The 26,064-nt window shown below is 55.8% G+C and overlaps 2 protein-coding genes across 9 annotated transcripts in view; both read right to left on the reverse strand.

Moving 5' to 3' along the window:
- Window positions 1-12,781, reverse strand: part of Col7a1 (collagen type VII alpha 1 chain) — a 29,670-nt gene extending 16,889 nt beyond the window's left edge. For 2 of the 8 annotated variants that reach the window (XR_010047548.1, XR_010047549.1), the window contains exons 1-46: window positions 12,636-12,781; window positions 12,058-12,238; window positions 11,329-11,488; window positions 11,148-11,241; window positions 10,899-11,060; window positions 10,613-10,776; window positions 10,407-10,536; window positions 10,200-10,316; window positions 9,948-10,094; window positions 9,747-9,863; window positions 9,531-9,680; window positions 9,316-9,453; window positions 8,425-8,568; window positions 8,210-8,335; window positions 7,805-7,948; window positions 7,136-7,255; window positions 6,851-6,994; window positions 6,391-6,516; window positions 6,146-6,292; window positions 5,828-5,950; window positions 5,387-5,533; window positions 5,034-5,168; window positions 4,815-4,961; window positions 4,592-4,728; window positions 4,190-4,316; window positions 3,977-4,123; window positions 3,718-3,890; window positions 3,598-3,633; window positions 3,491-3,517; window positions 3,358-3,402; window positions 3,225-3,287; window positions 2,764-2,835; window positions 2,645-2,680; window positions 2,458-2,493; window positions 2,268-2,339; window positions 2,084-2,161; window positions 1,831-1,857; window positions 1,697-1,750; window positions 1,526-1,588; window positions 1,379-1,438; window positions 1,218-1,253; window positions 986-1,030; window positions 873-908; window positions 478-522; window positions 348-383; window positions 193-228 (exon numbers count right to left, since the gene is read on the reverse strand). Coding sequence is in view for 6 of the 8 variants with exons in the window: in XM_023560098.2 (XP_023415866.1) it covers window positions 193-228; window positions 348-383; window positions 478-522; window positions 873-908; window positions 986-1,030; window positions 1,218-1,253; window positions 1,379-1,438; window positions 1,526-1,588; window positions 1,697-1,750; window positions 1,831-1,857; window positions 2,084-2,161; window positions 2,268-2,339; window positions 2,458-2,493; window positions 2,645-2,680; window positions 2,764-2,835; window positions 3,225-3,287; window positions 3,358-3,402; window positions 3,491-3,517; window positions 3,598-3,633; window positions 3,718-3,890; window positions 3,977-4,123; window positions 4,190-4,316; window positions 4,592-4,728; window positions 4,815-4,961; window positions 5,034-5,168; window positions 5,387-5,533; window positions 5,828-5,950; window positions 6,146-6,292; window positions 6,391-6,516; window positions 6,851-6,994; window positions 7,136-7,255; window positions 7,805-7,948; window positions 8,210-8,335; window positions 8,425-8,568; window positions 9,316-9,453; window positions 9,531-9,680; window positions 9,747-9,863; window positions 9,948-10,094; window positions 10,200-10,316; window positions 10,407-10,536; window positions 10,613-10,776; window positions 10,899-11,060; window positions 11,148-11,241; window positions 11,329-11,488; window positions 12,058-12,238; window positions 12,636-12,720 (4,635 nt within the window). In the remaining 2 variants the exon portion in view is untranslated. Of the gene's footprint in view, window positions 1-192; window positions 229-347; window positions 384-477; window positions 523-872; window positions 909-985; window positions 1,031-1,217; window positions 1,254-1,378; window positions 1,439-1,525; window positions 1,589-1,696; window positions 1,751-1,830; window positions 1,858-2,083; window positions 2,162-2,267; window positions 2,340-2,457; window positions 2,494-2,644; window positions 2,681-2,763; window positions 2,836-3,224; window positions 3,288-3,357; window positions 3,403-3,490; window positions 3,518-3,597; window positions 3,634-3,717; window positions 3,891-3,976; window positions 4,124-4,189; window positions 4,317-4,591; window positions 4,729-4,814; window positions 4,962-5,033; window positions 5,169-5,386; window positions 5,534-5,827; window positions 5,951-6,145; window positions 6,293-6,390; window positions 6,517-6,850; window positions 6,995-7,135; window positions 7,256-7,804; window positions 7,949-8,209; window positions 8,336-8,424; window positions 8,569-9,315; window positions 9,454-9,530; window positions 9,681-9,746; window positions 9,864-9,947; window positions 10,095-10,199; window positions 10,317-10,406; window positions 10,537-10,612; window positions 10,777-10,898; window positions 11,061-11,147; window positions 11,242-11,328; window positions 11,489-12,057; window positions 12,239-12,635 lie in introns of those variants that run through there. The other 6 variants (XM_023560102.2, XM_023560099.2, XM_023560101.2 and 3 more) reach the window with 6 other exon arrangements.
- A 3,905-nt stretch (window positions 12,782-16,686) lies between these two features.
- Window positions 16,687-25,986, reverse strand: LOC100726689 (cytochrome b-c1 complex subunit 1, mitochondrial). The gene is made up of 13 exons (XM_003476644.5): window positions 25,827-25,986; window positions 25,449-25,589; window positions 22,400-22,486; window positions 21,513-21,642; window positions 21,097-21,295; window positions 20,385-20,464; window positions 18,861-18,976; window positions 18,510-18,653; window positions 18,241-18,401; window positions 18,030-18,115; window positions 17,695-17,783; window positions 17,314-17,389; window positions 16,687-16,871 (listed from the first exon to the last, which is right to left on the reverse strand). Exons 1-13 carry the CDS (start codon window positions 25,893-25,895, stop codon window positions 16,807-16,809), a joined length of 1,443 nt encoding a protein of 480 aa, XP_003476692.1. The 5' UTR covers window positions 25,896-25,986; the 3' UTR covers window positions 16,687-16,806.
- Between the last annotated feature and the right edge of the window lie 78 nt (window positions 25,987-26,064).

Below are 26,064 nucleotides of genomic sequence, written 5' to 3' on the forward strand. Positions count from 1 at the left end.
GGATGTAAGATGAGCTAACACAAAGCCTGTGACTAGTATGGCAGTCATGGGGACAGAAGATCACAGCCAGGAATCTGGGGTAGCTTACAGCAGAAAGAGACCACAGAGCTCTGAGCTGGCCCTGCGTCCCAGTACCATGGGGTCGCCACCTGGAGCAGTGGCTTACAGGGTTTCCACTCTCCACTCACTCACCACTATCGCAGGGTCCCCAGGGCGGCCAGGTTCTCCCTGTAGAAAGAGGACAGGGGCAGAAACAGGACAGAGACCCATCTGGGAACCCCGGGTCCCAGCGTCCCACCTGCCATATCTCTACTACCAAGCGGTAGAATACCCCACCCGTGACTCACCTTCTCTCCTCGGCGGCCGGCAGGTCCTGGTGGCCCCTGGAGGGGATAAAGTGTGAGCCTAAGAAAAGCTCAAGGCAGGGGTGGGAGCCCATACAAAAGCCCCATGCCTGGCCCTGCCAGTCACACTCACTTCAGGACCCCTGGCTCCAGGATTTCCAGCAAGCCCCAGTGGCCCCTGGGGAAGAAAACCATAAATGCCACCCCAGGTGGGTGGGAGACTCCAGGCAAATATAGGGGAAGGGGCAGAACTGGGGCAGCTGGACAGAGGCAGTGGAGGACTCGGGTTTAGAGAGGCACCAGCCAGACTCAGCAGGAGGGCAGAGACCACATCAGCTCAGCAGGTCGGACAGTGAAAGCTGGGTGCCTAGGGTGGGGGCTGAAGCCTGATCAGCGGATTCAGTCAGAGGAAGATGGGGGCTGGGGAAGGCCCAGTGGGCATCAGGGGCACAAAGTCAAAGCCAGGAGAGGACACAGAGCCCACTGGCAGCTGACAGTTTGCACTGGTGTAGAGGTCAGTGGGCTTACCTGGGGTCCCACTGGACCAGGGAGTCCCCGTTCACCCTGCGGGACAGAAGAGGTCAGAGTGGACTGTGGCCCCAGATTCTTCTGGTCCTTAAGAGCCCCCAGGTCCCACTTACTTTTGCTCCAGTCTCTCCAGGGGGTCCTGCCAGCCCCCGGTCACCCTGAGGAAAGAGAGGATAGGAAGAGGCCTTAACCAGTGAGCCCCAAACAAGGGCTCAAACTCCAGCAGTCCTCATCTGAAATCACAGTGCTTGGCCTGAGCAGAACCTTTACCTTCTTATCTTCCAGCCTCCCTTTATACCACAGGGGTCCCAGAATATCACCCCTCACATCTGATCCCCCACTCACTTTAGGACCAGTGAATCCAGGAAGTCCCCGAAGACCCTGGAGGGGATCAGTTTGGGAGTTCAGAGACATAGCTTTGGTATACAGGTTGGGGAGGGGTTGATGGTTAAGTGTGGGGACTGGAACTATGCCCACCACATGGGGAACCCTGGCCTCTAACTTACCAGGTCACCTGGGGGGCCAGGCTGCCCTGGGAGGCCTGGGGCTCCATCTTCACAGACACCCTGAAGGAGAGAGTGGGAAGGTCCAGAGTATGTTCTGCCCCTAGCACCCTGCTCTAGAACTGGAGCATTAAGAGGAAGATGTCCTACCTTTTCTCCTTTCTCTCCAGCAGGGCCAACTGGGCCTTGGGGTCCAGGATTTCCAGGAAGACCCTAGAAGAGGAAGGAACATGGGAGCTAAGAGCTATGAAGCCCATGACCCAAAGGCTGCCCTGTCCCTGTCCCTACCCATGCCCCTGAGAATGTCCTCTCAGTCCTTACCGGCAGCCCAGGCTCTCCAGAAGCAGTGCCACCCACACCTGGTCCAGGTGGACCCTGGAAGAGAACAGCAGGTCAGGGAGTACCAGGGGAATCTGACTCTAAGTCATACCCTGCATTCCTTGTCCCTCACTTACCCGCTCCCCACGATCGCCTTTGTCACCCTGAAAGACAGATCAGATCCTGTGACCCTGGACATGCCCCGCCCCAAGATACACAATGGATGAGGCTCCCAGTGTCAAACTGGACTGTAAGGGTCATGGGGAACTGAGGAGGCATGAAAGGGGTGCAGCTCTAAAGGTGAAAGCAGGACCATGTGTGGGTTCCAATAGGGTCACCAGATCTCTGAGTCATATGGAGGTGGAGACCCATATGGGGTCCTACTGTTACCTTTACAGCTGATCCAGGAAGCCCTGGGGGGCCACGAGGTCCTAGGCCCCCCGAAGGGCCGCGAGGTCCAGGGGGGCCCTGATAGAGCAAACAGACTGTAAGGTGCCACCCCACAGACTTTGCTTTCACCCCTCCATGAGTCTCTCAGCACACATCACCTGTCCCCACACACACTGGGACTTACTGAAGGTCCAGGTTCCCCTTTTCTCCCAGGAAGCGCTGGTCCCAAGTCCCCAGTGACATACCCAGGCTCCCCCTACAGGGCAGAGAAGACCATTACAGGATTTAGGTAGGATGTCCAACCCCTTACCTCAGGCCCCGCCTAGGGTCTGGCCCAAGGCAACCCTGTCCCTCCCTGGAACATCTTCACCTACCGGCTCCCCCTTCAGGCCTCGAGGCCCTTGCTCTCCCTAAAGATGAAGCAGAGCAGAGGGAGGCTCTCAGGCTCAGATGAGTCTCCGAGGAGGCTCCCACAGGCCAACGCCCTCCCTCTCCAGGGCCCCCACATTGGAGGAAAACCCTGGGAAGATGCTAGGACGGTAAAGAAAGCACAGTACGTACCGGTGCCCCGCGAGGGCCGGGCAGCCCTGGGGAGCCCTATAAATGGAGGACAGAGTCAGAAGCATCATACCCACTCGAGTGATTGTCCCACTATGACCCACGAGGTAAGGCTTTCTCACCTTCAGACCAGGGGTCCCAGGAGTCCCAGGTTGACCAGGGATGCCTGGAGGCCCATCCACTCCAGGGAAGCCCTAAGGAGGCAAAGTGGTCAGAGCAGGAAGGGACCCTCTCCAGTGACCTGGTTTTCTGGAAGAGCCCACCCCACAGATCCAAGTGTTGTCAGGTAGAGAAGAGGGGTAAAGAAGTGGCCTCCCCAAGCTGAAGTGATCTCAGTTCCAGGCTCATGGCAGTGGGGAGACATAGAGCCCTTCTGCCTCTGGAACCTACAGCTGCCACCCAAAGCTCTCTGAGGGATCTTGTGGCATCACCCTGTGGCATCTCCACTTCAGAGCCTTCCCAAGTCTCTGCCCATGTTTCCAGGAATGCCTTTGGCTCTGGCTCTGCTTCCTGGTTCCTCCTAAATCCCCTGGGACTACTGCACAGATGGCCCTAGGCAAAGCACGATGGTCTTCTCACTTACCCTCTCGCCCTTTGCGATAGTACTTCCAGGGGGACCCGGGGGACCAGGAGCACCAGTCCTGCCCTGAGAGAGCAGAGCAGGTAAGAAAGCAGAAAGCCAGTCAGGGCAGGGCCAGGCACAGCAAGGCACTCACCGGGAAGCCAGGGGAGCCAGGGGCCCCAGCTCGTCCTTCCGGGCCCTGGGAAGGAGAAACTCGAGTGTTATGCCACCAGCTGCCTCTGCCCCAGTGACGCCAGCCCACTCTGCACCCCCGCAGGACCACTCACCATCGCTCCAGGCTCTCCCTTCTGGCCCTGAGGAAAGACATGTCCAGTGAGGCTGGAGAGGCTGACCCGTGGTAGCCATCCCCACACCCTTGGCTCCAGACACTCACCTTTGGACAATGGACGGAGCAAGGTCCCAGCTGGGGCTGCAGGCACAAGGTCTTTTTGAGCCAAGAAGTGCTACTAGGAACCCCACATGTAGCCCCCCCCCCCAGAGGCTGCTTCCAAACCTGAGTGGCTAAGGCTGCCTGACACAGGGCTCTCGCTAGGTCACCGACCACCTGGTCCAAGCTTGGGCCATCATCCACCGCAAAGAAATTCTGGGGAGGGTCCATGTCTGGCACCAAGCGCCGCAGCTGCTCTGGGTCAGCTCCCGCCAAGCCCAGTATCATCACCTTGAGCCCTACAGAGGGGTCAGCAACCTACATGAGGACCCCACTGGGCTCACCCCTACTCCCAGGCCTCTGCCCCATCATCTATACTCCTCACCAGCAGACTGGGCCTCACGGATAGGACTGGATATGTCACCTCTCAGCAGCTCATCAACCAGCAGAACCATCACCCCTGGCACTTGCTGACGGCGTCCAGGTGCATCGGGCGCCAAGAGCTGCCTGTGAGCTACAAGCACAGCCGCCCCTGTGAGGAAGGACACATCAGAGCCCTAGGACACTGAGCTCCCCTTGGGAAGCCCCAAGTCCATACCCAGATTGTTTCCACTTGGGTCCGCATAGGAGATGCCCCGGATCTTCTGCAAGATGATGCCAAGGTCGTGGGAACTATTCAGTTGGAACAGTGGTGATGGCCGGTGACTATAAGACAGCAGGCCAACCTGGGGTGGGAGAAACAGAGCACTGGGGGCATGATAGAGCAGGGACAAAAGTGTACCGGGGCTGGAGAAACAGAGAAATGAGGGCAGGTGTAACTAAACCAGGACAGTTCAGCAGGGGCCACCAGGCATGGCAGGAGAGGTGGGATAATCTGCAGCTTGGAAGGCAGCTGGGAGAAGGCCCGACCTATGGTGGGGCAGAGACCTAGAGGGGCTGTGTAGGGCCTGGGGTGGGAAGGGGCAAGAGGAGATAGAGTCTGGCTGCCTCTGGACCAAACCTGGGCAGCCTGAGGCCCGAGGGGCCCAAGTGCAGTCACCAGGCGCTCTAGGACCCGCCTCACAGCCTCCGCACGGTGAGCACTGTCTTGTGTGGTGTGCAGCAGGAAGACCACGTCCACCAGGCCATGAGGACACGCTGCAGGAGGCAGTCGAGTTACTGCTCGTCATTCACCAACCTACTGCTTAGGTTTCTCCCACCTGGGCTCTTAGGTCCCTCCATACCTGGGCTCTGCATGACAGAGACCTCAGAACCCCGTACGCCTGCCTGGACAGGAGTCAGGGAAAAGACATAGGAGACCCCAGGTTGTAGCCCTGTCACCCTCTGGGAGCTCAAAGTCCCTGGAAGTGGCTGTGGGGTCGTAGGTACATCTGCAGAGAACAGGACCTGGTTAAAAAAGGGCACCTCAGTTGCCAGCCCACCCCAAACTGGCTCCTCCTCACCGTGGCTGGTGCCTCTGATTGGCCACCAGGACAGAACGTAGTTGGACACCCCAGACACTGGGGTCCAGGCCAGAGTGACTGAGTCAATTGAGGTGTCTACCACACGGAGTTCAGTGCTTGGGACACGAGGTGACTCTGAAAGAAGAGTCAAAGATCAAGGATCAGAGGCTGTGCCCTGAGAAGCCAGAGGAGGAGCAGCTGAGATCCTAGGGTAGGTTCATCGTGGGGGATCACACTGAGGTCACCCCAGAGGCACAGAAATGAGGGGATGGGAGTCCCTTGAATCTGCAGGGAATCAGGACAGGTCACCAGTAGGAGGAGCATAACCAGGCAGGCAGGCCCCCTGTGCTCACCAGTGTATGCAGTCAGCTCCCTGGGAGGCCCTTCCCCAGCTGGCCCCAGGACGCTCAGCCACACATGGTACCGTGTGTTTGGCTGCAGCCTGTCCAGGTGGTAGCTGCTGAACTCAGGGCCCAGGACCTGTGACTGCTCCTGACCACCTAGGGCAAGATGAAGGTAAGGGCCAGAAGCAAGTGGGAGGACACTCCTGCATCACTGATGGGTCACGAACCTCACTGACCCCCACTGTCCTCATTGACTCTACCATCCGAGTCCCCGTCCTCACTGATCGCCCACTTCACTGACCCTGCCCATTCACTCTCTGTGACCTCAGGGATCCCACCACCCAACTGACCTTGCCTACTGGGAGTTCCCAGGATAAGACTGGGCTGACTATATGCCCACCTACAGCCCACACCCCACCAGTCTAGGCCTCCCACTGGGACACCACTCACCCTCAGGTCGCCAGCGTAGCCGAAAGCCACGTGCCCCGGACACCGGGTCCCATTGCAGCTTCAATGAATTTTCCCCATGCTGCACCACACGAAGGGTCTCCGGGATGCTGGGAGCCTCGGGTGCTGGAGCGAGCACGAGAATGTGGGCCCCACGGAACTTCATGCAGGCATCTCCCCAGCAAGCCCTGCTACCTGTCCCAGGCTTCCTCCTTTCTCCTCCCAGGCCCTCACAGGCTCACCCTCAATCCATGGTGCCTTTTCCAACTGCAGTACCCCAATGCAATCCCTCCCTACCCATACAAGCCCCACTCTGCCTACGTGTAGTGACAACAATGGAGACAGGTGCTCCCTCTTGGTCCCCGACTAGGGCAGTCACTCCCACCGAGTAGCTGATTCCTCCTTCCAGACCCTGTATCTCTGCAGAGTCAGTATTTCCTGGGAGTAGCTGCTGTCTGGTGGGGCCACCTGGCCAGGAGAGCAAAGAGTCAGCTGTCATGGGTGGTGTGGCTCATCAGAAGGGCACCTCAGCCAAGAAGGGCAAGGGTACAGTCAGGGAGCCAGACCTTCACTCCTGCCCCACGCCAGTCTGTAGGCTGTGGCTCCAGGGACCCCTACCCAGGTCACCCGCAGAACATCACTGGAAGCATTGAGGATCTGCAGCTTTGACACGCTGCCCACCGGCTCAGGAGCTAAGGACAGAGTGGAAATGAGGGGTCAGGAGGCCTGGGTCTCTGGCACAGAGAAGAGGGGGGCAAGTGTGAGCATAGTTAAGGCAGGGTCTGAAGGGTAGATGCAGTTTGTGTGGATGCCTCGGCAAAAGGGAGGTCAGTGTCTCAGACTGGACAGTGTGGGGCAGCCATGAGTGCACTGTGGGTAGAAACTCAACCCACAGGGGCAGTTCAGCAGGCATGGCATTCACTGGACAACAATGAACTGGGCAGGCAGAACAGTCAGAAATACACAGCAGGGTGGGCAGGGGCCAGCCAGGGAAGTATGGCTCACAGCTGGCCAGGGTCCACTCACCAGTCCTCACAACCACAGAAGCAGGGGCTCCTTCCACACCAGATACGTGGGCCCTCACATGCACTATATACTCAGTGTCTGGCTCCAGCCCATCTAGGTCAGTCACTGTGGCCTCCCCGGCAACCAACTGGGATCTCTCTGGACCTGGGAGCAGAGATGGATCCAGCTCCAAGACTAGCCAGACTCTGCCCCACAGTGTCCCTCCTACGCAGACCCCCAAGAGACGCCAGCCCACACTCTATCCAGCTCTGCCTCCCATCACCCTCCCAGAGCCCTGGTCCCCACCGTGTCCTGAGCGCCAGGAAACTCTGTATCCTGTGGTGCCAGGAACCCTGGTCCAAGCAATGGTGACAGATGAGCTGCCAGCCTGAGTTACATGGACTTGCCTCACTGGGCCCAGAGGATCTGAGGAGAGAGGCCATGAGGCCATGAGGAGTCGGACAGGACATCAGCGCAGGGTCTGAGTAGAGGGCGGCAGGGCCATCTGACCAGAAGGCTGTGGGAATCTAACAGGTGAGGGGATCTGAGAGCAGACAAGAAGCCTCCTGACAGAAAGGATAATGGGAACCTGTGTGGCTGGTGGCAGGAATCTGAGACAACAGGTCTGACAGGCTAGGGGTGGTCTGGTGGAGGTGTGAGGATGCAGTGAGGGGATCTGGCAAAGAGAAAGTGTAGGTCTAAGAGACAGCTGGGCCCAGAAAAAATCTGGGTCTTTGGGATGAGTTGAGGGAATCTGAGGCCAAAGACAATGGGGGTCTTAGAGGAAAGGCAGGGAGGGGTGAAGAAGGGAAGGCTGAAAGGAAGGCTCTGGGGACTGAAGAGGGAAGCGGGGCCCTGAGGTGGAGGCAGCGGAAAATGAGGGGACAAATTCTGGGGAGAAGGGCCTGAGGGAGGGGCATAGAGTCTGAAGTGGCACTAGAGGCAAAGAACCAAGGGACAAGATCAGGCCCTGACCAGTTTGCGCCACGATGACCCCGGGGGGGCCCTCTTCTCTCCCTCGAAGTGCCAGCACAGCCACCTGGTAGGAGGTTCCAGGCTGCAGCCCGAGGATGTCTGTGGCAGTAGAGTCTGGAGGCAATGTCTGGCTAGACTCAGGACCTAGGATCAGAGGGACATGGTGACATGGCTCCCACCTGTCCCTGCAGTCCCCACATTTGAGGGGGGATGGGGACAGGAACTTGCTGTGTAGTTCAGGCCGGTCTTGAACTCACTATGTAGCCTAGGCCAGCCTCAAACTCACGGTGATCTTCCTATATAAGCCTCCAGAGGCTGGGATTACAAGCGTGCACAACCACACCTGGCCAGTCCCCACACTTTGACTGCTCCTCTCAGCAATCCTCCTGCACACCCCACACTGACCACTGCCTGTTCTCCAGCTAATCCGAAATCCACTGGCTCCAGGAATGGGGCTCCAGGCCACCCGTATTCTGGTTGCATCTGACAGCACAACCTGAAGTACTGGGATGGCAAGAGGTGCTTCTGATTCTAAGGTTAAAGACAGACAAGAACCAAGGATCAAGCCCCAGGCAGGAGTGAGTCCATCAGGTACCCCACCATTGTCCTGCAGTGCTCACCTCGGCGGATGGTGAGAATGCTGGCTTCACCCTCCTGGGGGCCCATGCGAGCAGACACCCGCACAGTGTAACTAAGCCCTGCCCGAACGTCATCCAAGTCGAAGGTAGTCTGGCTCCCAGGAAGCACCAGGGTGCGCTCAACCCCTATGACGGAAGGCAGTATTGGCAGGTAGGGTTAGCAGGGACACGTGGCATGGTGGCAGTCAGGCATGGACAGATTGAGGAGGCTGGAGATACAGAGTGACAGAGGCCAGAGAAATGGGATGCAGACAAAAAGGTGAATGAGAGGCAAGGACGCAGGGCCAAAGGAACCAGTGCTAAATTGGAACCCTTGGTGACACAGGTCAGTGAACAGACACAAGGCACACAGGATGACAGCAGCAGCAGACAGCAATCCGAGTCAACAGGCACAGAAAGGCTGATAACAGAGAGGTCAGGGTCAACAGTGGTCATAGCTGGGGTGATGGAAGGGAAGGTGACAGAGCTTGTGCTGGTGGCGAAGGGAGGGCGAGAGCCATAGACAGAGCTGGGCATGGTGGTGCACACCTATAATCCCAGATTTTGGGAGGTTGGGGCAGGAGGATCGCCACAAGTGCAATGTCAGCCTGGGCTACACAGTGAGTTAAAGTCCACCCTGACCTACACAGCAAAACCCTGTCTCAAAAACAAAACCAATGCCATAAGAGGTAAGGAAGAATGGAGACAGAGCCGGGTAAAGCAAGCCTCTAGGGCAGGGGCCAGGCAGAGTGGAGGCTATTCTGGGTTCCAGGTCACCTTAGGAGGAGGAGGAGGAGGAGGCAGTAGGGACCCGCTGGAAGGAGACAGGGAGAGCGTACACTGAGACCCACGGGCTGGAACTTTAGCATGCAGGGAGCTCCCCGCCAACCTCACCCTCACCCTGGGTGCTGCGCACAGTGACTCGGTACTCGGTGGCACTAGGGACTGGACTCCAAGACACTCTCACCCGCTGCCCAGGCAGTTCAGTCACTTGCAGGTCCCTCACAGGGCCCAGGGGCTGTTCCGGCCCTGCTGGATGGCACAGCATGAGAGGCAGCCTGGGGCCACCCATCTCCCCCAGGGCTCAGCCTGGCCCCCAGAGCCCTCACCAGTGGGGACCACCATAGCAGGTGTGGCCACCTCACGGCCCTCCAGCAGAGTATAGAGCGTGAGGCGATACTCAGTGCCAGGCTGCAGCCCCGTCAGCTGGTAATGGGTCACATCTGCAGGCAGTACCACCTTCTGCGGTGGCTCTAGGCCTAGAAAACAAGGGTATCAAGCCAGGTAAAGACACACCTAGACCCCCCACCCCACTCCCTACTCACCACTCTCTCGATACCACTCCAGCCGATAGCCACGGGCCTCGGGAACCAAATTCCAGGACAGGAGGACAGCTGTGGGGCTCAGGATGACAGGGCTCAAGGTCTGCTCCACAGAGGAGTCTGCCAGGGCACATGGGACCTGAGTGGCCTCTCCTCCTTCCCTGCCAGCCCACCCCAGCCTGAAGAAAGACCCAGCCTGCTCACCAGTGCTTGCAGTGAGGGGAGTGACCGGCCCAACGCTATGGCCAAACATGGCACTCACGGTCACCTCGTAGTCTGTGTGGGGTTCCAGGTCACGCAGCAACACTGAGCCCTGTCCAGGGCCCAGCTCCTGCTGCTTTATGGTGCCCCCTGAATGGAGGGAAATGGAGGAGGGCTCCAGGGGCCTTGCAGATTAGAGGCTCCAGGGCCTTGTCTGCAGCATGGGGGTGCCTTTGGCCCACACCTTCCACTTACCACTGAGGGTGCGCCATGTCACACGGTAGCCAGTGGCACCTGGCACACTCTGCCAGGCCACCAGGAGGCTATGGGCTGTGGTGTTCTGGATGGTCACCTCTGGTCCCGCCCGGGCAGCTGGGGGAAAGATTAGCAGAGTGGGAGAGGGCAAGGGGCATGGGGACTAGCGGTTAGGTGGAGGGGTCAAAGGTGGGCAGAAGAACTCACTGGTGCGAGCAGTCCCACTCACGGCCTCCCCGATGCTGTTGGCATAGAGAGCAACCACGGTCACCTGGTACTCAGTCAGAGGCCGCAGCCCTCGCAACCACACACTGGTCTCGCCAGCTGGGACTTCCACCTGCTCAGGGTCACAGGATACCTTATCTGGTCCAACCCAGCACCAGCCACCCACCCGTCACCCTTGGCAGCTTTACCTCCTTTCGCTCATTTGGTAGTGGCCGTCCAAGCCCTGACAGAGGGTGGTAATGGACCCGGTAGCCAGTCACAGGGCCACTAGCTGCAGTCCATTGTACTCTCAAGGACTGACTGCCTAGCTCGGACAGCACCAGGTCCCGGGGCCCAGACGTCAAGTCATCAGCTGCAGAGGGAGAGAGGTGATCAGGCAGATCAGATAGGAAGGCGAGGTGTCAGAAGTACAAGGGAGGGACCCAGCACTCCTAGCCCGAAGCTGGCAGACATGCAGAAAGGGTGAGGACTCACATGGCAGGGTTACAGGCACGCCCCCAGCAGTTGTGCACACTCTCCGGGAAATGAGGGGCAGCAGTGTCCTCAAGATGCCAAAGTCATTGACAAAGAACGAGAAATCACTGCTTGGCTGGGAAGCAACTCGCTTCAGCTCCTCAAAGTCAGCGTGCTTGATCCCTGAGGGCAAGGCCAATTAGGACTCCTCACCCATGTGTTCCCTGAATGGCCCCGCCCAGCTGACCCACACAGCAGCTCTGTACTCACCCACAGCAAACAGCTTGACGCCCTGCTCCTTCACCCGCTGGGCAGCTGCATCCACCAGGTCCTGGGACTTCCCGTCAGTGACCAGGATGCAGATCTGAGGCAGGAGCAGGAGCCAAGTCAGGGCTTCCTCAGACACTTACTTTGCAATCACCAGGGGCGGCAGGGCTGGGCTAGGGATCACCTTGGGGATGCCAGGTCGGGACAGCTGGGTCCGGAAGATGTGGTCAGACACGTGGAGCAGTGCGGCCCCTGTGCGAGTGTTGCCCTTCTTGTAGGTGAGCGCTCGGATGGCACGGATCACATCACCCCCAGAGCCAAGTGCATCCAGGTCAAATTCTGTCCTGATGGAGCAGGGATGGTGCCAGGAAAAGGATAAGGACCTTTCTCTCCCAACCTTGGCCCTAATAGGCCTCTGCATCTGTAATTCCTCCCCTGCTTGAATCCCCTCATGTTTACAGATTCCCAGGGACACCTCTGTGCCCCACTGTGGCTGGGCCCATCCTGTCAGGAGCCTTTGGGGTTCACAGCCTAGGGGGACAGTATGTTTAGTAAGATCATTGCTGGAGGAAGTTTAGTCAGGGAGCTTCTGATGAACAGAGAGGAAGAAGGGGGTCAGGGAGCTAGCACTGAGAGTGAGCAGCTGGCAGCACTGGGTATCTGGGGCTCCTGGGCCCCTCCTCCTTCCATGCCTATTCAGATTAAAGCCAGAGCTGCCTGTGTTGGGCAGTGTACTCTCCCAGCACTGAGTGCCCTCTAGAGTGAATCCCTACCCTCTCCAGAGAAGAGCTTGGCTAGGGACTCTCTGGACTCCTCAAATACTGTTTCTGAACCGACCCTGCCCAGGCGCATCCAGACTCCCTATCCTGCTTGGTGAACTCAACAGGTCCCCACCTCCCCAGGCCACACTCACCGTGGGTCATCACTGTACTGCACCGTGGCAAAGCGCACTCCCTGGGCACTAGCTGCCCCTGAGAAAGGCAGCACCAGCCCCTCCAAGAATCCCTGCACTTCTTTGAAGTTGTTGCGGCCAATGGAGGAGGAGCCATCCAGCAGGAAAACAATGTCAGCGGCATAAAGATGCGTGCAGGTCACTGGAGCCCAGGAAAGATCATGACCTTTTCTGGGAGTCCACAGGCCTCCTCCAATATTGTGGAGCCCTGGCCCTGGGTCTGGGGTGGAGGGCAAGCCCAGCAAGGTGGCCTGGGTCTGGGAGCTTTTGGAGGGAACCTCATGGGGCCCAAAACAACTCTCCTGAAAGGGTGAGAGCATGCAGGGAGGGAGATTCATGCTCCAGTGTGGATCTGGGACTGAAGTCAGCCTCTGGGGACCAGCTGAGGGCAGCGGAAGGCAGGGGTTCAGCATGCAGATGGGGCCTAGACTGGAGGACCTGGGAAGCCTGAGGACCCGAGGAGGGGGAGGGGTTGTGGAGGTCGAGGTGTCAGAGATGAGGGTCACATGGAGAGATGGGTGACTGGACGCTGTGCCCACCTCTTTCTCCAGGTTGGGCCCGCAGTAGGGGCGCCCCCACCAGGATCCCAGCGCAGAGGACAGGCACCAGGAGCCACGGCCTCATCCTGCGCGATAGAAGCACTCACCCAGGATCCCTGCCCCGGCCTCTTGCCCCCGTGGTCTCGGCAGGTTTGAACCCAGCACTCTCCCACCCCAAGCCTTGCCTGCGCGCCCCTCAGTCAGCTCCCGCCGCCAGCGCCGCCGCCGCTGCCGCAGTCCCGCCCTGCACAACTCGGTAGAAGTCCCAGATCCCAGGGGAGGGGGCGGGGCGGGGCGGGGCGGGGACACGAGTGCCCGCCTCACACACCTCCCTAGAGGTCGCTGCCCCCACTCCTTCCCTAGAGACTCTGACGCACTTAGGTCAAAGCCCCTCTTGTGGCTTCTGGGAAGCCCCAGGCTCTCGTCAGGGAAGGAGCTTCCCGACCAATCCAAGTGGGTCACGGAATGACCCGACGAGTGACCGCTGCAGCCCGATGGGTGGACAGGTTCCTTCAGACCTGGGGGTATCTGTGCCAAGGTAGGGGGAGACTGCAGCTGGAGATGAGTCACCCCCAACCTGGTGGGGGTGCCCAGACAAGCCTTAGGCCAAGAGTCCTGACTCACGCCGCGCCTGTGAATCAGCCATCCATAGGTCTGGTGGGCCTCCGAGGAGGGCCCCACCCCAACTTCCTTGACAGGCAGAGCAGCCCTCAGCAAACCAGGGGTTCTGGACCTATTTTAGGGACACCAGGCTCCATTGGACTGGATCTAAGAAATGCACTCCCTCCGCGGAGGGGGCAGCAGGAAGAGGAAGGAACCCATGTCATGCTCATGCTTATGTGTCCATCCCACTACCTCCTCCCACCCCCCATCATGCCTTGATCTCCTCCCAAGCAGATGCCATCCAGCTGTGTTTACAGTGGGGGCCTGTCCAGATGTGGAGGTTAGGACCACCCACGGTGACAGCTCATCCCTCAGAAATCCATCTCCTGCTGCCTGTGCCCCAGGGGGCAACCTGGCCAAGCCTCAAGCCAGGGTCCCCACCTATATGTCCTCATTCTGGCCTGGACTATCCTCCTTCAGCTGCGCTTCTAGATCCCTTCCACCCAACCCCCACTGGGCTGAGGTCACCCTGGGCCCTGTCTCCTTTTCTTACTGTCTCAGGGTACCTGTAGCTCCCACTTCATAACTGCCTGGCTCCTCTCCCCTAATCAGCCTGACTTCTCAGCCCTCTCCTCTGACTGATGTGTCTCCCATCCTGGTCCTCCAGTCCAGCGCCGCTGTCTTGAAGGAGTTTTTGTATATGCGTATCTCTTTATTAGGAGGGTGATGCCATGGCAGAGACACAGTTCCAGAAAACCAGCCTCCCAATTGAGCCCTGCCCGTCTTCTTCCCAATCCGGTCCGGTGTATTCTGGGCATGGAGAAAGCAACTCTACACTCACCACTACTACTAGGCCCTTACCTGTTTGCCTGACTCTGCAGCCTACCTCCCCTGGGATCTAGGGACTGAGTGGGGAGATGGGGACAGGACGGCAGATATATTTGTCTCCCTAGAGTCCTCCAGGACTGAAGACTCTGGTGTGACCAGACCTGGGGGCAGTGAGGCCCACCCAGCACTGCCAACTCTCTTGTTGCCTAGGGCTGGAGCTACCCCTTATCCTGACTTCCCAACACACCAACTGTGTTGGGACATGATGCTGTGACCTCAGGGGATCCAGAACCTTTTTCCAAGGACAGGATCTCCTCAGCTGTCCAGGATCTCCCATCCCTGGAAAAGTTACTCTAGACCATGCTGTCATGACAGAGGCAGGGTCAGTCCCCAGAGCCATCACCTCCTGCTCAGCAAGGGAAGGTGAGAGTGGCAGGCAAGCAGACAGCACACACAGGACGGATACCCATACATGGTGGGCCAACCCAAGGCAAGAGACCCAGCTGCGAGTGTGGGTGTTTGGGTAAAGCTCAGCAGAACCGAGGAACCCTCAGAAAGGAAGGGCAGCTATGAGGGACCACTCGAGGGGTTGGGGAAGCTTGTTGGGCAGGGAAAGCAAGGTTCCTCAGGGATGAATGTGTCTGTAGCTCCTATGAGGCATGAGGCATGAGGCTGAACAGGGGTGCAGCCATCTGAAGGTTGGCAGGTGGATCCTAGCAGACAGCCTCAAGCACAGCATTGGGGCCCAGTGCCTACCTGCAGCTCCTCCCATCAGAGCAGTGGGCCCACCAAAGACAGACCTCCCTCCTGTACTTCCTTGGACATTCTCTTCCCTTGTCAGCCACCAGTTCTGTCAGATGACACCAGCTCCTCCTCACATCTAAGGGTCCTGTGCATCTCAATTCCACACCAGAACCACAGCAAAAGCTGAACAGCTGCCCCTCCAACCCACTCCTCCCTCTGGCTCTCCCAGTATAGCTGGGATGCTATTCTCTCTTTTTTTTTTTTTTTTTAATTTAAAGAAAAGGAAACAAGGGCTGGAGGTTTAGCTCAGTGGCATAAGTGCCTGCCTTGCAAGCAGGCAGTCATGAGTTCGATTCCTGGTACCAATAAAAAGGAAAAAAGACAAAAAAAAAAAAAAAAAAAAAAACCACCTCTTAAAAAAAAAAAAAAGAAAAGGAAACAAACAAACAACAACAAAAAAAAAAATACATGGAGATAAAAAAAAAAAAGGGTAGAAATAATACATTGGGAATAGAGGCTGCATAAGACTGTACAACCAGCACAGAAACCCAGCCCTAGAGCCCCAGTGCCAATAGACCTCAGCTCTGGGCCTCCTCTTCACAGTGAATTCTGGTGGATCTCCCCAGCATGTCTCCAGGGAAAAGAACCAGACAAGACTGGATCACTCCTAGGAGCTCCAGCCCTCCTGTATCCAGTGCACCTATGGCACTGGGGTCAGGTATTGACCTAGAAGGGAAATCCAGCCCCATCCTCCAAGATCTGGAACTCAGAGCAACATGCCTGCCATTATTTTCCCTGCCTGGGTGCCACAATGCTATAAACAGCCAGGGTTGGCCTGCCAGGATCCCACACTGCCTGACAGCTTTTCTACAGCAGGAAATGACCCAGAGCACTGTCCTAGGCTTCTGGTGATTGACAGATCTCATGTAATTGACAAACCTGTGGCAGGAAATAGTTGTGAGGGAAAGGAACCTCAAGAAGAGTAACTCCAGGCTGGTTTGGGCTACTTTTCCACTAGGATGCTAGGGAGACTACTGAAAACCCCTTTCTCAATGACCTTGATCCAGGGTTCTGCTTGTGATCACCAGCCAGCAACTTCCTCGAAGGACTGGGGCCCTTTCTTCCATCCCCCCCTTGAGCTCCCCAGGAAGCTGAGTGTAAAAGGAATAAAGCTGTGCAGAAAGAAGGGCCTGACAACTGGCCCTGGGGATCAGGGCCCACAGGGGTACAGGACCAGGTGGCTGAGGTTCTGACTGCCTTAGGCAGACGATGGGAGCGGGGCATGGGGCCAACAGCTCAGGACTTGGTACAGACCCAGTTGAGGGAAGGGGCTCAGGCCCCACTGAGCTCACGACTATTCTTAGAACCTGAGTCAGTGGCAAAGAGGCAAAGGATTCTTTTCCTGCCTGCCCAGGCAGCAGTTAGAAACCAGAGGAGCATACTGCCCCGGGCCATCCTCTCCAGATTCAGAATAAACACCAGAAGAAGGCTTCCTCTGAGGGAACCCTCAGCCCCTCTGATCCATCCCAGCAGACCACTCACGAAGGCCACTGCACAGGGGTTTGCAGGAAAGACTTTCCATCCAAGTTCCCAGTTTATAGGATGGAACCCCCACTTGGACACAAGCAGGGGCTGCAGTTCCCACGGCCACCCACGCCCCACTCTTGGGACAGACTGGCTTAGGAACATCCCTTCCCCCCCACCCCCCGCTGAGTGCAAACATCTGGGCTCAAACATCAACGCTTGCCCCTGGCTGAGGACACAGCAGCCCAGGAGGAAGGCAGGAGGATGCGGGACTGTGAAAGCTGAGGGAAGCTCTATTCCCCACCTACTGCCCAAAAGACTTTGTGCCAGTGCTCAAGGAAGGACAACACACTTCTCCACAGGACACTTTATTGGTGGTGGGTACAGTGCTGCAGCCGGAGGAGCTGGAGTGCTGTCTGTGTGGGTGACCAGGAGCCCCAGCCCCACCCTTCAGCCTGCACAGGCTTCCTGCCTAAAAGCGCAGCCAGAACATGCCACTGCGGATCCGGTTGTAGTCTGGGAGCTGCTCGATGGGGCCTGTGGGGATCCAGGGTGGGGCATCAGGGTGTGGTGCCTGGCCTGCACAGGGACATCTGGCCTCATGCCACACCCAGCTCAGAGCTGTGCCCAGAACTGCACAAGACAGCCTTTGAGCAAAGAGAGAAGAGAACGTGCCCTTTGGGCACAGAGCCTGTCCCTTCATGCTCTGGCCTTGGCACTCCAGCCCACGCCCAGAGTACCCGTTACCCGGCAGGTGAGGACACTGATGGAGGCACCTTGGCAGGCAGTCGGGGAGCTGCTGGGACAGGTCTTCTAAGCCAGAACTCCCAGCAGCTAGGCTACGGGGAAGCTTCATGGGGCCCTCAACATGGGACCCTCAACTTGCTTTTTTCACAGTGCAGGCTGGGGGCAGGGAGCCCAGGTAGAAGGGGAGGCTAAACAACGGCTAAGGAAAACACAGCAGACCTGGCCCACTCACCAAATCCTGCCACTGCTGGACACTGGTCGTAGAAGTATTTGGAGCAGACCTCACGGATCACTTGGGCATCCACCTCCTTCAGGGAGAAGCAAAAGGAACGTGGCTGATGGGCACCACAGCACCTCAGCCAGGGAACCTGCTACAGCTGACCAAGGTCATCCACATGCCCTACAAAGCCACCCCCAGCTGGAACAGGGAAAGGCAGCAGAGTATCCACAGCCCCTCTGTGCCCGCACCAGATGCTGCCTCCCTGCCCAGACTATGCCAGCCCTACAGGTGACAGCTGCCTACAACCAGAGATGGCAGCCTCTGTTCTGTCGGGCCCCGCCACCCGTTCCAGTGGTAAGGGACTCTAGAATTGCTCCTGAGGACCCACGTTACCGCAATTCGGCTCTCCCATTCGGCCAGGGGGATGCGGCGACCATAGGTCAGGAGGCTGCGCCCAATGTCCTCACACACAGGAGTGGTACCTTTGAAGGTGGGGGAGGCTTAGCGGCCTGCCCAGTCCAATCCTGGACCCACAGGACCTTCAGGACCTTGCTCTGACCCCGGACCAACCTCCACCCCCAACCACACCAGGAGCTCCAAATCCCCAGGTACGTCGGGGAGGAGGGAATGACATAACTTCAATGTTTGCCTTTCCAACCTTGGCTAGGAATGGTGGCCACACTGGGGCTGTCCAGGTGTCACTGCTAGCACATGTTATAAGGACTCACCATCCAGATGAGACACAAGGGCATTTCTGAGGATGTTTTTGCCCCGAGTCACCTCACTCTCTGTGGCACTGGTGCACAGCCGCATCCTAAAGCAGGGTGACAGATGGGGGTGCCGTGGTGTTCATTCTAAGAGACAGTGTGTCATCTTCAGCCTCCTGCTACCCTACATCAAGGTCCCTGTCCCACTCAGTAGCACCAGGCTGGCGCTCACCACTGGCCTTGCAGGAACAACATCATGTCATCAATGCTCATGCGGTCGCAGACGAAGTGCACCCCCAGCAGCCCGGTCTCTGCGTAGCAGATGTTGAAAGTCTGAAAACTCCGGCACACCTTCTTGGCTGCAGCCACTGAAGCTAGTGGACTGGACAGGTGCTGCCGGGGCCCGAGACAATCAGCATCTTATGTCCAAAGCTGAGGAGCACACAGTCCGCCTCCCTCTCTGTCCTGAAGGCAAGTCCCATGCTCAGCCCTGGCACTTACCATGCCACCGCCGTAAGTGCAGTCATAGTGGCCAATGATGGCATTGGCCACTTGGAGAGCTACGTTGTCTGGATTGGCCCAGCCAGGTCCTTCCACTGCAATGGCCACATGGGCCAGAGGCAGGGCATCATCACGGTGACGGATCTGAAACAGCACATGTTAAGGCTGAGTGACAGCCAGACTTCCAGGGTGAACAAAGGGTGGCTGGTGTGCACAGAGCACACATACGCACACTTGTGTTAATACATGTATTTGGTGTTTGTGAGGCAGCAGTCACAAGATCTGTCCCCAACTTCTGGAATCACAGGATGACCATGCAGATGAGGTCCCCCCAGAGGGGGGCTTGGTTACCTCACTCCCAGTGAAGCGGCATGGAGTTACAGCAGGCACAGCATCCTCTGGGTAAACCGTAGAGATGCTGCTGAAGTGCTTCTGGCTGAGGTCCAGCAGCTGCCGGTGCTCTACCCCTGCAGAGACAGACAGCAGCATGACTGGCCAGTCAGGACCACGGCACAGGGCAGGGGTGGGGGCCTCGGACAAATGAGGGATCCCCTGCCCCATCTCAGCAGGAGCAACAGGAGAGACATGACTCTGGGACAGGATGGTCACTCACAGAGACCTTGCTTCATAGCAGGACAAGCACCTCAGAATCAAACAGCTCCTCTAGCATCTGGGACAGGAGAAAACTACCACCAAGCGCTGAGTCTTAGCTTAGAAGCAGCGTTTCACCTGCATCAAGGACAACACTGGTGCTCACTGAGCACAGAGCCTCCTGGCTGCTGCCCTTTTCCTCAACCCCACCACAAGCAGATCTAGGTGCCAGCCCTGCAGGACACAGCAGAGGGCGTGAGGGGGGCACTGCAGGATTACTGTAAGCACAGTGGTCCCAGAGCTGGGAGCACTCAGGGTAATCTGACAAACCCCCACCCTCAGAACCACTTGCCAGACCTCCTCCTCTCGCTTCACAAGAGGCCCTGCAGCCTGGAGCCTGGAACATCTAGTGCTGTGTCTGTGGGCACCCTGCCCCCAGCCCTGCTAGGAGTCAGTGAAGTCTGCTAGGAGTCAGCAACCTGCACTATTCTTGGTCCCAGCTTTCCTGGCTCCAAGGTCCTGTCACCTCTTCCCTATTGTTGTTTTGTTGTTGTTGCTTTCTGTTCTGCTTTTTTTTTTACCATGCAGCTATTAAGGCATAAGCAGGAAGGAAGCATCCTGGAGCCTGCTCCCCCACCCACATTCAGACCTAGAAAACCATCCTGAAAGTATCACTTCTCTTCCCACATGGTCCCTGCACAGCCCCTCTTGAGTTGGCCTGATTCTCCTCTGCTCCCACCATGCAGCAAGCCTTACTCAGGCATCTGGCCATATGACCTTCCCCTCTGCCAGGCTGCCCATTCCCCATGGAACTACATGCTACCATCCCTTTCAGTCTCTTTCAGGCACAAAGGTCACACACTTCAGCCCTTTCCCTGGTGCTGAGTTCCCCATCAAAAGCTCCCCTGCCACCCTCACCTTGCTTCTGACTTGCTTCTGACTCCATCAACACACAGCCAATGCCTGGCCCTTTCAAGGGCATGGCCACAAGGAACAGGCACAGGGGTTATAAGCCCTACCAGCCCACATTCTAAGACAAGGCAGGCAGGAGGAGCTAAGAGAGGCCAGAGTCCTTCTGGGGCAGGATGAGGTAGGGGGTCAGAAGCCTGAGAGACAGTCCCCGAGTGGCCAGTTCCAGAGTGGGGGGGAGGACAGAAGCCTACTCCATCTAGGGACAGAAGAAGGAGATCACTCCCCTCAAGCACAGGATCCCCTGGAGTAGAAGGCCCCCTATGGTTAGAGCAGGACTCAGAATACCCAGGCTTTGACGAGCCATTCACTCACCCCCAGCTGCTGCCAGCACCATGCGTGGGGCTTTATAATGCCTGCTGAGGTACTCGGTCAAGTCTGCGCGAGACAGCTTCCTGCAAGACACGTGCCCAACACATCAGCTCCTTTCCTAATCCATAACAAGCTGGGTCACACAAAATGGAGCTGAAAACCAGACATGTAGGCTGAGGCAGGAGGATCTCTGTGAATCTGAGGTCAGGCTGGGCTACATAGTGAGGCCTTGTCTCAGAAAAAAACAAAAGGAGCTGGGAAGAGGCATGGATTCTCATCAGAGGTCTGGCAGACCTCTAATCCTCTTTGATCCTCTTCTCCCATCTCTGCCACCCAATCTTCCAGGACCCAGACACCCACCCTCATCTGGTTCCACTCTGAGATAGGCAGAAGCTGATAGTGGGACTCATTCTCAAAGAACAGAGTCACAGTGCTCACAGCTCAATTTCCCAGGCAACAAGAAACCACACAGAAGGGATACCCAGACACTCCAACCTCAGACTTTCAAGACACGGATGGAAATATACCCAAGATTCAAGTAAGGACCACTATCAAAGTAAGTAAGGCACTACCAAAAAAATAAAGAAGGCTCATAGGGACATGACAGTGCTGAGCCTGGGTCCCACTGCAGACATCAGAGACCAGCATAGACAGATGGCAGCCAGCTGAACACACGTCCTGGAAGAAGAAATCTGGCCAGCTCAGCCAGTCTCACCTGACATTCTCACTGGGCCCCTCCACAGCCTGTGCCAGAGGGGTACCCTGGAACGCCGTGGCGTGCAGGTAGTCGAAGACCACATCCCGCATGGAGGAATCGTTTTCCTGCATCTCCCGCAGGATCACGTCTCGTTCCTTTTCAATCTGTGAGTCTTCCAGGCTGCAGTTCTGCACAATGTCAGCCAGAAGTTCCACAACTGGACATAGGAAGATATGTTTAGGGCCCAGTAGAGACCAAAAATGACAACATATCACCCCAAGCCTGGTTTCTTTTGTTGCCCACTCTGTTGCATGGCCACGACCCATAGGTAATCTGATTCTGCAGCTACATTCCCCCTACTCCCCTAGTCTAATCCTTTCCCCCTACTCCCCTAGTCCAATCCTTTGGTTCCCACCCCATCCTCCAGGCATTACCTTTTGGCAGGTCTTTGGACAGTGCCTTGATATAGTAAGCTGTGTGTTCCCGAGTGCTGTAGGCATTAAGATGGGCCCCCATGCTCTCCACCTCTTTCTCAAGGGCACTGCCAGGCCTATTCTTCGTTCCCTAGAACCAGACATGAGAGAACCAATCAGTAGCCACACAAAAGCCCACAAATCCTGTCCTCACAAGTGGTTTGACAGTTTCTCCCTCAGCAGCAACCATGGAGATACAGGGCCCAGAGTCCATACTCCCCAAATACCAAAGGCCCACACCCCATGTTCAAGTGATGGGACTTACTCCCCAGCTGTGCCATTTATGATTCTGCACCTGCCAGCAGTCACCTTATAGGACCTATGCAGTCCCAGGGACTGTGTGCAGGGGCAGGGTGTTGTCCTGTGTGCCACCTCACTCATGCACATGCATACACACACATGTTCGCACACACAATCATGACAATGGAGCTGCCTGAGTTACCTGTTCTGTCTCCACAACTCTGCCTATCCCACACCCTCCTGCCCGTTTTGTTTATTCACTAATAGACACAGAGGCCTCTGCAATCAAGGGTGTACAGATGTACTACCAAAGTAGGATACTTCATAAGAAGCATGCATTTGTACACTGTCACAACATGGGCCCAGCAGCCCTAGTACCAAGTGGGGCTCCTGAGGCCCCTTGGGTTTCCCTGGCTTCGGAGACTTCATGTAGGGGCTCATCAGGTAAGTGCTCACTCAGAAGCAGCTAAGCCCACGTGTTCTTCTGGAGAGGCCAGAGAGGTCACTCACTCACTGAGGCTCCTATTCAGGAGGCTTATTTTTCTGACCTTCCTTCTCAAAACAAGAAGGCCTAAGCCCATGGAAGATGCAGACTTCATAAGCCTCACCTTGAAAGCCAGATGCTCCACGAAGTAGCCTGCCCCATTATTCTTCTCAGTCTCGTATCGGCTGCCAGCATCAATCCACACTCCTACCTGGACGAGAAGCCACCAACAAAAGAAACACACAGATCACACTAGCCTGTATCACAACCCACCAAGGGACTCAGCATGAACCCCAGCCTGGAGCTCAAAGGCCTATATGGGATGCAGTGCCCCTCTAAATCTGCTGTGCTGGGAGGCCCCACAAAATCCCACCATGGGGGCAACCAAAGACTATACCCTGTACCCCCTCTCCTTCCTGCCCTGTTTCATCACTGTCATCAGGGACACCAGAGACACTGCCATGCCTGTTTACTCGGTCCCACAGCCACCATGATTTGTGTGTGGGGCGGGGGGGGGGGGTGCTAAGTTGAACTCAGGGCCTCATGGCAAGCATTCTAAGACCTGAGTTACACCCCCAGCCCTTTTACACATTTTGTTTTGAGATGGGATCTTTTTAAGTTGCCCAGCCTGAACATGCAATCCTCCTGCCTCAGCCTCTCAAGTAACTGGAATTTCAGGTATGTACTAACTTACCTAACTATATAATGAAAATCTTAAATTTAGTAGCTTTTCAGTTGCTTCTATCTTTTCTGGGCATGAAATTTACCATTTGCAAACAACTTATTTTCTGTACTGTAGAAAGAATATCCTGCCTTTATTCTCATGATTGTATCCTCTCACCACTAAGGAAGATGCTGTTTAGGCACTGTATGTTTCATCATATTAAGGAACTAACCTTCCACTAACTTGTGTTGTTGTTGAGATGAAACCTCACATGCTATCCAGCTTGCTGCCAAACTCTGGGGCTCAAGCAATCCTCCCGTCTCAATCTCCTGAGTAGCTAGAACTGTCTATAGCCTCATCAATACTTTACTCAGCAGTGCTGGGAATCAAACCCAGAGCCTCACATGCCACGCAAGGGCTCTATCACTGAGCTGCACCAACAGCCATGAAAGAGCTTTTAATCAGACTCCAGCACTGAACACTACCAACTAGCTCCTTGGCACCAGATCAGAGAATCTTCTGGTGTGCTGTGAAATACCCATGTTCGTTAAGTGTATCTAAAATGTACCAATAAAATCTGAGGAAGAAAGAAAGAAGGAACAAACCCCAGTCACAATGGTCTCATTTTTTTTTTTTTTTTTTTTTTTTGGTCTTTTTCGTTTTTATCGGTACCAGAGATCAAACTCATGACTGCCTGCTTGCAAGGCAGGCGCTTATGCCGCTGAGCTAAATCCCCAGCCCCAATGGTCTCATTTTTAGTTTATTATTTGTTCACAACTGTCTCCAGTTTCTCACATCTACTTTCCTAAGAGATGCTGATGTATACACTGCATGTGGCAAAATCTTAGATGAGTGCGAGTCAGGGGTGATAGCAAACACCTGTAATCCCAGCACATGGGGCAGGAGTTGAGGCCAGCCTGCGCTACACAGTGAGTGGAAGGCCAGTTTGAATCACAGTAAGACCCTGCCTCAAAAAAAAAAAAAAAAAAAAAAAAACCATAAACAAATGAGTAAAATAAAATCTTAGATGAATATATATTTCATTTTTTTTCTTCTCAACTTTTGTGAGAAAGGAGATGAATATGTATTTCAAATTGAGCACCTTAGAAAACAAATCCATTTCTTAACCCCCAGTATTCTCTGGTGAGAACTGGCAGCATTGTCTCTGGCATGGGAACACAGTGTTACACCTCCTAATCTATAGCTTCTCAGATTCCACAACATATAACATGATCCACTAAGCTGTCTCAGCAGGTTTTGGGTCAGTTTATACAGGTGTCTTTTCTTTTTTTGTTGTTGTTGCTGTCTTTATTTTTATTATTATTTTAAACAGGCAGGGTCTTGCTAAATAGCTCAGGGGGACCTCCTGCCTCAGGCTTTCCCGGGCTGGGACTACAGATTTGCCCCACCACACCCAATTTATATTAACAGGGAGGTTGTTTACCACCCTTTTCTGTGTGCAGTAACAATTTACATCATAGATTACTGTTTGTTCCTGGAAAACTGAATTTGCCAATAGCAGGGTTTGGCAACTGACACCTATAATCCCAGCACTGGGGGCCTGAGGGAAGAGGATCACTCTGAGTGCAAGGCCAGTCTGGGCTACATAGTGAAGTCAAGACCAACCTGAACTACATACTGAGAGTGTGTCTCAAAACAAAATGTAAAACTTTCCAATAAAAACATTTGGCCCAGGAACTGGTGAATGGTGGCAGGGATTACTTCTTGGGAATCTTCTCTCGTATTCACTGACCTAGTCAAGATTTTTATCCTTGGCTCAATTCTCAATAAATATATATATATATATATATATATATATATGTATATATATATATATACATATATATATATATATATATATATATTTGGTTTTTTTTTTAAATCACTCATTTCCCTGTAATGTTCAAATGCATTTCTACCTTTTTTTTCCAGGTACTGGGGCTCAAACCCAGGGCATGTTAGTCAAGAGCTCTATCACATTCTCAGACTCTTAAATGCCTTTTTTTTTTTTTTTTTTTTTGGTACTAGAGAGTGAATTCTGGGACTTTGCACTGAGCTACATCCTTACTCCCAATCTCAGGTTTTTGAAACAAGGTGTGGCTCAGTGGCTAAACTGCTCAAACTGGGCTTGAATTTGGCATCCTTCTGCCTTGGCTTTCCAGGGAGCTGGGATTACAGGTGTTCTCCACAGCACACGGCTGTGACTGCATTTCTTGCACTTGGCTGTGATAGTAACGGACCTAGACCCCTCTAAGTCACCTAAAAACATTTCTGAAGCCCATTTTCCGCATTCTTTTCACCATCACTTCTCTCACACAGGATGAACACGAAGCTGGGAAAGACGCCTGGCAGGCGGCAGGTGGTGCACGAACGCCGAGTGCAGTGGAGTCAAGACAGGACTGAGGTCGCAAAGGGGACCATCCAGAGAACACAGGGTGCAAAGGACTCAACCCAAAGTCACAACCGCCGGACGGCGACGGAGGCCGGCTCGGCCACGGCCTCTACTCACCGTGCAGGTAGGCTGGGCCGAGTGCTCCGAGGCCACGCGCAGCCCGTTGTCCAGCACGCTGACCTGCGTCTCCGGTATGGCCTGCAGAGCCTGCGCGAAGGTCGCCGCGCCCCGCAAGGCTGCAGTCCTCAACACGGCCGGCTGCGGAGAGGGTCGGCGCCAAGAGGACAGGGCTTGGAGTCGCTCTTACCCTAACCAGCACCCGGTCCCCCACCATCGCCCCACTGGCAGCGCGCCGCGCATCCTGTCCTCTGCCGTGACCTTCTCATGACCGCGCTCCGCAACCTCGCCACCTCTAACCGCCATCGCTAACAGTCCAATCCCTTCCGGGTCCCACACCTAGGCCGCCGCAGTCTCGCGTCCGCGCCGCCACCTTACCCAGCAGCCGGGGCGTAGCAGCACTTGTGCCCCAAATCCGGCCGCCCGGCAGACCGCGGACGCCGCCATCTTTTCGCTTCCGTCAGCACGAAGCTGCCCTACGCACGCGTAGAATGGATGCCTCAGCGCCTCAGGAGCAGGCGCAGTACGGAAAACTCGGCGCTCTGCCGCCCCCTGGCGGAGCGGGGGGTTTATCACGGGACTAGTCGTATTTCTGTTTGCAGCCCTGGGGGTCTGG

Source organism: Cavia porcellus, unplaced genomic scaffold, assembly GCF_034190915.1.
Source record: "Cavia porcellus strain 051 isolate PalLab524CR breed Dunkin Hartley unplaced genomic scaffold, mCavPor4.1 scaffold_5, whole genome shotgun sequence".
NCBI lineage: Eukaryota > Metazoa > Chordata > Mammalia > Rodentia > Caviidae > Cavia > Cavia porcellus.